Below are 10,262 nucleotides of genomic sequence, written 5' to 3'. Positions count from 1 at the left end.
TTTCTGAATCATAGTTTTAAAGACTAAAGTCCGTTGAGGAGCTTTGTGTAGAAATGTGGTCCAACTGGCTACACAACATCACAGTGAAAGCATTTTTTCACCAGACTATACAGGTACCAAGACCATTGTGTTTGACCTTTTTCTCATGACGCTAATAATGGTTTAGGAGTAAAGAATGTCGCCATGGGCGGAGCAAGTTTTCTAGGGATTTAAAGTCTAAGACAATGTGAAAGAGATGTAGTCGGCAATGGCTCTGCAACAGCTTGTGTGCTGGTTTAATTTGATGATCATACTCTTTTGCAAAGGTGAGGATTTTTCTTCACTTATTTTTTTCTCATTAACTAGTTTAATTAGAATTAATTAAAAGCATAAATGTTAACTATTCTAAACTATTCTAACTATTCTAATACCGTCATAATAATAATAATAATAATCATCATCATCATCGTCTAACATTATAATGTTATAAAAGTAAATTAGTTAAACTCATTGACTGTTTAAAATCTGAAACCATACGCAAATGTTCACACTGAGAAGACATCTGAGAATATAATATGTGTTTGACTCAGTTTAGCCAGTTTCTTCTTTACTAGTTTAGGATTTCAGGTTAGTATGTTTTGTTAGCTGTGCAGGTTATATTTTGCAGTGTTCATACTGACAAGTGATCACTAGCAGTGCAGATTTAATGAATTCAAAATCGAAATAACTTTTTCTCTTTGTAAAGGCTGCTGTAAATATCTCCATGAGATATGTTAGTGATCAGACAAGTCTCACCTTTGGAGTGTCACAGTACCAAGGACAAAGCACACTTTGTCTGTGAAACACTTTGACAAGAGAGTGAAAATGAGCTCACTGTAAATCTGTCACAATTACAAGTTTTTATTAACAAATGCATAATATATAAAATAAAATAACTGTCGACCTGAGGCCATCAGAATATTATTAAGATAATTATTATTACAATACTGGACAGACTGACCTAAAACAACCATAAATTATAACTTAAGTGATAATTATTATTGAATTATTAAAATGTTTGTACATATATACACAAATGTCACGTGAGCGATGTCAAACGTTTTCTTCACTGTAGCATTTGGCATCTCCCAACAATACAATTTGATACCCAAATCAAAACACAGCCAATAAAACACAGTTCTCTTCATGTAAAAATCAGTAACTCAAAATTAGCAGCCAAAGGGTTAAGTCTGCAGTTCCACACACTCACGAGAAGCTACAGTTATCCCCTGGTCTCTCGTCCTCCTGCTCCTACTGAAAACACACCTAAATACACTCTTTTTACCACTAGGGTGAATTAGGCATTGGAAATTACTAATCCTAAAATAAGTCCAGTCTTTAATCTCAATTTTCAAGTCTGTCAAAACTTTAGTTCACATCTTCAGACTAGTCACACGTATTCATTGACACGCATCCATACCAGGTATTGCTGATAATGGAGTCTCACGCACAAAATATTCGCGTATCCATTAACAGCAAGATGATGTCATCAGTTTTAAAAGAAAAAAACAATTCTTTATGATTTTGGACTGGACTGACTCGCTGCAATCCTTTTAGGCAGGGACTTACCATCTAATCGTGTCCCACATAGATAAGCTCACCTTATATTTGCTCTCAAGAAAATGTTTTACAGCACTGTTAATTCCAATCTTGCAAGCCTGCTTAAAAGAGAAAGAGAGAGAGAAAGAGAAAGAGAGATGATTATTCAATTATCAACAAGACATCACCACCGGAGAATGATGCCTGACAGGTCCTTCTAAGTGCACTGTTATATATAAACTATTAAGCCTATTTCAGGACACGCCCAAACGTAAACTATTTTCCTCTCACCAAATGAACCATAAAACCTTCCACTCCTAATAAGACAATATGATGTAGGGTCTAGAACTCTCGCTACCATAACAGGCAGTGCTATTGTCACTGCTCCTTGCTTTATTTAAATGCTGATGCTTAACTGGTCTGAACTGAGACTTGAGAGTCACTACCTCTGTTCATTTTCCCCACATCATATTTACTGGTTGCCCACAAGTGCTCCACAATTCTGGAGAGTATGGGGTCAGCTGGCATAGTTCCACCCAGGGCTGGACTGGGACAAAAAACCGGGCATTTTGACTAGAGACCGGCCCACCATGTATTATAGGAAAAGCCATAAAGCCTTTGAATGAAAACAAACGCTGTTGTGACAGTGATGTACAGTCTTGTTGGTATATGTATGATTTCTATACATTTTATATCAGATAAAAATCAGCCAGAGTTTCGGGTGTGTTCATTGTGAAACCTGGCCCCACCTTAGAGGAGTGAAAGAAGCCATCTATGTCCACTGTGAGCGACCATCTTTGAACAGAGGCGGGGGTTTACGACACCAGCTGTCTGCCATCTATAATCCAGTTTTGAGATCCCTTCCCAGACGCCTTAACGCCCACTCACATCCTGGACCATCTGACCTCAGGAATTCGCATGATAAGGTGGGGCCAGGTTTCACAATGAACACACCCAAAACTCTGGCTGATTGGGACCCACACCCAGTTTCACACCTTGGCTCAGGCGATTAGAGGATCATCAGGGGGTCCTTTTGTCCCTCTGTGGGGGGTTACTCCCACTAGGTTTAAATCTGGGACTCTCCACCATTTGACCTTAGAACTGAAGAAGCTTCTCGGATGAGAGGTGAAACGTCTTCAAGCAACTTAAAGAAGTCCAGACGCTTTTCTTTGCAAGCTCCTTTGACTACGATGACCTGGATGACTGAGAACCTTCACAGACATCCAGCTTTGTGTCTTTTTCCATTCTAGCTGAAGTACGGGACAATATTTGTTCGTTTTCACCTCAATAAGAAATACGTAATATTTTCTCTGAATACAGGACAATTTCGTTTTTTACGGGACGGTTGGCAACTCTACTAACTAACCTTATGAATAAAATAAAGTTCACTATCAGTAACATCATAGCACCCACCCAGCTGTATAGAAACTCTGTCATGCTAGCTAGTACGCAGTACATGTTACTGTAACTGACTGTAAAAAGTCAGCACAACGAAAATAAACTCCACCTAAACTTGGTGTCTAGCCGTACCTCTTCAGCTTTGTCTTATGTCTTTCACTATTTTCTTCCTTAGCCATTTCAAATGTGAGACTCAGAGCGCACACTCAGACTCATCATTCACACACAATGATGTTGCAGGTGATCCTCTCAGCCTGTGATCAAGAACGCATGCTTCCATCTGCAATAGTATTTGTACATTCTGCTGAACCCTTTGAAATTTATGGCTCCGATAATGGATAACATACATTTTCAAATGAAAAGATCAAAAGAAACTATTTTATAATGTAGTATTGTGTAAATAAAGGCGTAAACAAATACTCTCTTTTTCAACCCTGTTCCACAGTGAGTAATAAAACCTATGTGTCACCATAATTGAATCCTGCAATGACTTTCTTCATAATAGATTATGTAAGAAATAGATTACGTGAGAAATAACCATTTATTAATGCAGCATCAGCCACCAACTATGAAACCAATTTATCTAGATTTTTCTGGAATTTAGCATTTGAGAATGTACTGGTTATAGTGACAAACTAATGATGTACCATAATATGGCTATGCATTTTTAGAGCCACGCTGAAGGATGGCAATGCCAATTGGTCATATTTGTGCATTTTGAGCTACTATCATTGCATGAATATTAGTACTTTGTACATCTAGGTAAACAGCTGGTGGTATGAATTCTCCACTCAAGTGTCATTAAGCTATTGCAGAGGAGGAGGTCACAATGAGGTAATGAATGTACTCAGGGAAAAAGAAGAGAAAAAAAAAAAAAAAAAGAAATTTAGGGCAGCGTTGTTATCTGTTCACTTGGTGTTGACTCTTGACGTTGATGCTTTTGCTCTGAAGCTCCCCTTTGTTTTCAGGGCAGCTTCAGATTGACCGTCCTTGAAGCTTCTTTTCAGAATAACATATACATGAAGGTGAAGCTGTGAATTTTCAGCCAAAACATGGCCTCGTTGTGGTTCCAATTATTATATCTATCATTATGTTCTGGCCGATGTGCTCGTGGAGGGGGTTGATCCAGGTCCGTAGTCACCTGTATTAACACACTAAGAGATTTATTTAATATTTCATCCCTCGTTATTTGACACTCTTGAAACACATTTCTCTTTGTTGCTAATTTAAATATTTTTCCAATTCATCCTGTTCTGCTTCAGCTTTTGTGCATAATTCATAATAATCCCCCCCCCCCCCCTTTTTTTGCTCTTGACTCTCTGTTTTAGGCACTTTTCCCCCGCTGTCACACAGACTGCTTCTCCTAGCTCCTCCTTGGTTCCACCTCACACTCAGCTCCTCCCCTCTGAGTTGGGCCGTTTGCTCTTCCTCCTTCTGTCAGTCTGGCTCACTCCACTCTGAGAAACACTTCTCCTCTCCTAGAATGTGACATGATACCTGTCACATTCTATTCCACACACACACACACAGCTGCGGAGATCTACTATGCCAATCCAACCCGCCTCTTTTTTCAGCTGCTATTTAACAACACAAAATAACTCACTTTCCTGTGAGACAGGTCACAACATATGAGACTCTTAAAGTCCTTTTAATCTAAACAGTCACAGTCAATTTTACACTTTATGGCCAGCAGACATCAACCTGCAGTTGTTAACAAAATTCTCTTGCTCCGCACTATTGTAGTGCTCACACACTATTGTAGAGCGCGTCTCACTCTGCACACACCCAAACACACGGTTTTAGACGCAAGGTTCAACTTTAAGCCTAATTTACTAACCCAAAATTGACCCACACAGTCTCTAGGCACTACAATGAGCTATCTCAGCTCGGAATCCAACTAGCAAAAGAACTCGGGCCCACTCTCATACAGGCTGATTTCAATCGAGAATCTACCCCCTAAGGACACGTAGTCTAATGCCTTTATTTTTCAGGGCTGTGTCCACTTAATACTACACTATATGGTTATATGGAATTTTAGTTAATCCAAAGTATAGAATTGAGGTACTTCAAATAATTTAATCTCAACAGTATTCAAGAGTTTAATCAGTTATTAAATAATATATTATTAAGTACAATTCTTTTGTGCTGGGTGGTGAGAAAAACTATGGGTGCCAAATTCCTATCAGATATGACAGGGTAGCAGTTTAAAATTAAATGGAGTTTGTCGGATTTTGATTTTTTGTGAAAAATATTTTAATTTAAGAATTATGAAGAAAAGACTTTAATGTTAAGTTTCACCTATTTTCTTTCTCACAAGTGCAAAACATCTTCTGCTCTAAACTGGGTTTGTCTTTTTCCACTTTTCAGGTTGTCACGCACAGCTGCCAGGTGAGCAAAAAAAAAGCATTTTGTTACAATTTACAAAATCATCAAGTTTCATGTTTGATTGTTTTTTTTTTTTACATATTTGATAACAAGACAGAAATGCCACCATCAGTTACATTTTCTAATACAGCCCGTGACTTAGTGTGCAATCTTCTAAATTTAACCTTTTTTGGTGCTACGGTGTAATTTTAGTTTCCTTAAAAAATAATGAGTTCAGAAAGTTAAAAAAAACTCGATGAACAGAAAGACACAGAGGGAAACTCAAACATGCAGACACAGACTTACACAGAACAGAGGGGACACAGAGAGACATGAAGGGCAAGGGATCAAAACTAGAAACCCTAGAATAAATCACACACAAGTACAATAATACAAAAATCACAAAGAACTAAAAACGCTGGGTCAGGAGACCCAGGACTCTGACACTGACAAAACATGATGACTGAGGAACGACAGCGGGCAGGGAAAAACACAGGGCTGGTGTAATCAGAGTATCAGAGATAGGAGGGAATCATAGCTGGGATAACAGAACTGCAGAACTGAAACCATAAACATGGGACAAGGACTACCAAAGTAAAAAAGGAAACTCAGACAAAGTACTAAGTTGCAGACTAGACACTAAGATGTGGAAACATAGGAACCTGAAGCACAGAGATGATAAAAAACAGAAACCACAATCCAGGGACTGGATGTACCATAACCAGAGAACCATAAATCCTAATAATAATCTGAACTGTCAGTTCACCAATGAACACAAAGCACGGGTTCCGCGACCCAGTACCATGACACATCTGCTGTGATGTTTACACCTCTGACGAAGTTTCATGCGTGTCAGCTTTATTTTTATACATAGATATAAAAATATGGTTGTGTACTGATAAATGATCATGATAATTATAATATTTCTGACTATATGAGTCAAAATTGAATCGAATCGGTATCGAATGAATTGTAGAAATCAATTGTAATACCAAGCCCTAATACTGCATGTCACTGTGTTTTTGACTGTTATGCATCTATATTTTCTTTAAGGGATGTATATTGAAATATAGTTTGTGTTATATCTTTTACATACAAGGTGTGATCAGATTAATTGCAAGTAAGCCTTTTTTGTTTGTGTACTGCATTTTTGAAGAATACATTAATGTATTTTTCATGTTCTTTGCCTTTTAGATCTGATCAGGTTGGCCGGTTCTGGATCGAGCCGATGTTCTGGCAGAGTTGAAATCTTTCACAATAACATCTGGGGAACAGTCTCTGATTATAACTGGGACCTAAATGATGCTGAGGTGGTTTGCAGACAGTTAAACTGTGGGTCTGCACTACAAGCTCCTCGAACAGCTTATTTTGGTGCAGGAACTGGACAGATTTGGCTCAGTGGTGTGAGCTGTTCAGGAAATGAAAGTTCTCTAACTGAATGTCAACACTCTGGATGGGGAAACTCCTACTACTACAACAACTACTACAACTACTACTACAACATTGGACATTATTATGATGCTGGTGTCATCTGTTCAGGTGAAATCACTTTTTGACATGGAACATACTGCATGTTAATGTATTTTTGTGTGATATGTATCTTTGTTTTCTTTAAGGGACATATATTAAAACATATTTTGTGTCACGTGTTTTTCATTAAAAGGTCCGATCGGATTAACTGGATCTGGATCAAGTCAATGTTCTGGGAGAGTTGAAGTTTATCACAATAACAGCTGGGGAACAGTCTGTAATGATGGCTGGGACTTAAATGATGCTGAGGTGGTTTGCAGACAGATAAACTGTGGGTCGGCACTGGAAGTTCCTCAATCAGCTCACTTTGGTGCAGGAACTGGACAGATCTGGCTTGACAATGTGACCTGTTCAGGAAGTGAAAGTTCTCTAACTGAGTGTCAACACAGTGGATTTGGTTCAAACACATGTGAACATGGTCAGGATGCTGCTGTCATCTGTTCAGGTGAAATATTCTTTTGATCATCAGATGAATGTTAATCACTGTAAAAATAACTTTTTTTAGACTTCCGTCTTCCACTTATTAGTGTGTTTTCTAATGAAATTCAGTGTGAACAGTTAAAGTCATCTGTGCAAGAACCACACTGTTGAGTATTTGAGTGGTAAAACGTTTGCATCTTTCTCTATAAACGCAGCTCAGATCCAGAGAGCTATACATTACTCTTTAAATAACTTACAAGATGACAGATTTCATTTTAAATATCTTAAAGGAACATTTTAATAGTTTTAAATGAACATTTATGAGCGGGACATGGACGATATTTTCAGAGGGAAAGTCAACCTGACATCTGCGTGTGTGTGTGTTTAAGGGAGACCATACCCCTGAAAGATTTGATAAAGTCTGCAACTTGAAGTTTTCTTAGTTCTTTTCAGGTCTTGTAATTGAAACAATTCAAACAAAGTCTCCTGCTTCAACTTTCTTAATGTGGATGTTCTGCAGTCCTCACAAACTTTGTCATAATACAAATTTGGGAGCTGAATGTCTTTGTAGGTCAGGAGTGAATCCATTGGACTTTTTATAGACTGTTTTATTAGGGTTCAAGCTGTGTGGACTGACAGAATTACACCTTTCAGTTTACTGTTCTGCTATAACTTGGAATCTATGGCTGGAAACAGAATGTATTCTTGGTTTGGTCCCCTTCATATCATCTCTGTGTTTTGTTTTCAGCTGTGTCCATCATTTTAACTGGATCTGGATCGACTCGATGTTCTGGAAGAGTTGAAGTTTATCACAGTAACAGCTGGGGAACAGTCTGTGATGATGGCTGGGACTTAAATGATGCTGAGGTGGTTTGCAGACAGTTAAACTGTGGGTCGGCACTGGAAGTCCCTCAATCAGCTCACTTTGGTGCAGGAACTGGACAGATCTGGCTTGATAATGTGACCTGTTCAGGAAATGAAAGTTCTCTAACTGAGTGTCAACACAGTGGATTTGGATCAAACAGATGTGAACATGGTCAGGATGTTGCTGTCATCTGTTCAGGTGAGAAAACTGTCAGTTAGTCTGTTCATTTGTGTCTTCTATTAAATCTTTTTGATGTAAGGATTTACTATATCATTTTTCATGTTCTTTGCCTTTTAGATCTGATTAGATTAGCTGGTTCTGGATCATCTCGATGCTCTGGCAGAATTGAAGTTTATCATGATAATGTCTGGGGAACAGTTTCTGATAATAACTGGGACTTAAACGATGCTGAGGTGGTTTGCAGAGAGATAAACTGTGGGTCTGCACTAGAAGCTACTCCATCATCTAAATTTGGTGCAGGAACTGGACAGGTCTGGCTCAGTGGTGTGAGCTGTTCAGGAAATGAAAGTTCTTTAACTGAATGTCAACACACTGGATGGGGAAACTACTACAACTACTACTACAGTTTACATTCTGATGATGTTGGTGTCATTTGTTCAGGTGATAACACTTTTTGATATGAATAATCTGCATGCTTATATTTTTTACAGTCATGCATCTGTATTTTCTTTAAGATATGCATTGAAATATAGTTTGTGTTATGTCTTTTACATAAAAGGTGTGATCAGATTAACTGGATATGGATCGACTCGATGTTCTGGCAGAGTTGAAGTTTATCACAGTAACAGCTGGGGAACAGTCTGTGATGATGGCTGGGACTTAAATGATGCTGAGGTGGTTTGCAGACAAATAAACTGTGGGACAGCACTGGAAGTTCCTCAATCAGCTCACTTTGTTGCAGGAACTGGACAGATTTGGCTCAGTGATGTGACCTGTTCAGGAAATGAAAGTTCTCTAACTGAGTGTCAACACAGTGGATTTGGATCAAACAGATGTGAACATGGTCAGGATGCTGCTGTCATCTGTTCAGGTGTGAAAACTGCTGGATCAACATGATATTGCAAGATAGTCATTTTTGAGGTAAGGCTGTATTTAAATGTTTTTCATGTTCTTTGCCTTTTAGATCTGATCAGGTTGGCTGGTTCTGGATCGAGCCGATGTTCTGGCAGAGTTGAAATCTTTCGCAATAACATCTGGGGAACAGTCTCTGATTATAACTGGGACCTAAATGATGCTGAGGTGGTTTGCAGACAGTTAAACTGTGGGACTGCACTACAAGCTCCTCGAACAGCTTACTTTGGTGCAGGAACTGGACAGATTTGGCTCAGTGGTGTGAGCTGTTCAGGAAATGAAAGTTCTCTAACTGAATGTCAACACTCTGGATGGGGAAACTACTACTACTACTACTACGATAGACATTATTATGATGCTGGTGTCATCTGTTCAGGTGATATCACTTTTCGACATGGAACATACTGCATGTTAATTTATGTTTGTGTCATATGTATCTTTGTTTTCTTTAAGGGACATATATTAAAACATCGTTTGTGTTACGTGTTTTTCATTAAAAGGCCCAATCAGATTAACCGGATCTGGATCAAGTCAATGTTCTGGGAGAGTTGAAGTTTATCACAGTAACAGCTGGGGAACAGTCTGTGATGATGGCTGGGACTTAAATGATGCTCAGGTGGTTTGCAGACAGATAAACTGTGGGTCGGCACTGGAAGTTCCTCAATCAGCTCACTTTGGTGCAGGAACTGGACAGATCTGGCTTGACAATGTGACCTGTTCAGGAAATGAAAGTTCTCTAACTGAGTGTCAACACAGTGGATTTGGATCAAACACATGTGAACATGGTCAGGATGCTGCTGTCATCTGTTCAGGTGAGATATTCTTTTGATCATCTGATGAATGTTAATCACTATAAAAATAACTTTTTTTTAGAATTACATTTTCCACTTATTAGTGTGTTTCATAATGAAATTCAGTGTGAACAGTTAAAGTCACCTGTGCAAGAACCACACTGTAGAATATTTGAGTGGTAAAATGTTTGCATCTTTCTCTTTAAACGCAGCTCAGATCCAGAGAGCTATACATTACTTTTTAA

At 38.6% G+C, this 10,262-nt stretch overlaps 1 protein-coding gene across 1 annotated transcript in view; it reads left to right on the top strand.

The window, feature by feature from the left end:
- The first annotated feature begins 250 nt into the window (after nucleotides 1–250).
- LOC113019084 (uncharacterized) overlaps nucleotides 251–10,262 on the top strand; it is a 93,691-nt gene continuing 83,679 nt past the window's right edge. Inside the window, exons 1-7 of the mRNA XM_026162596.1 lie at nucleotides 251–305; nucleotides 5,323–5,343; nucleotides 6,514–6,858; nucleotides 6,983–7,294; nucleotides 8,018–8,332; nucleotides 8,432–8,755; nucleotides 8,874–9,185. Coding sequence (XP_026018381.1) covers nucleotides 284–305; nucleotides 5,323–5,343; nucleotides 6,514–6,858; nucleotides 6,983–7,294; nucleotides 8,018–8,332; nucleotides 8,432–8,755; nucleotides 8,874–9,185 — 1,651 coding nt within the window. The 5' untranslated portion in view covers nucleotides 251–283. The remainder of the gene's footprint in view (nucleotides 306–5,322; nucleotides 5,344–6,513; nucleotides 6,859–6,982; nucleotides 7,295–8,017; nucleotides 8,333–8,431; nucleotides 8,756–8,873; nucleotides 9,186–10,262) is intronic.

This window comes from Astatotilapia calliptera, chromosome 3, assembly GCF_900246225.1.
Source record: "Astatotilapia calliptera chromosome 3, fAstCal1.2, whole genome shotgun sequence".
Taxonomy (NCBI): domain Eukaryota; kingdom Metazoa; phylum Chordata; class Actinopteri; order Cichliformes; family Cichlidae; genus Astatotilapia; species Astatotilapia calliptera.
Note: the sequence above shows the minus strand (reverse complement) of the source record. Positions and strands in the feature narration are given on the sequence as shown.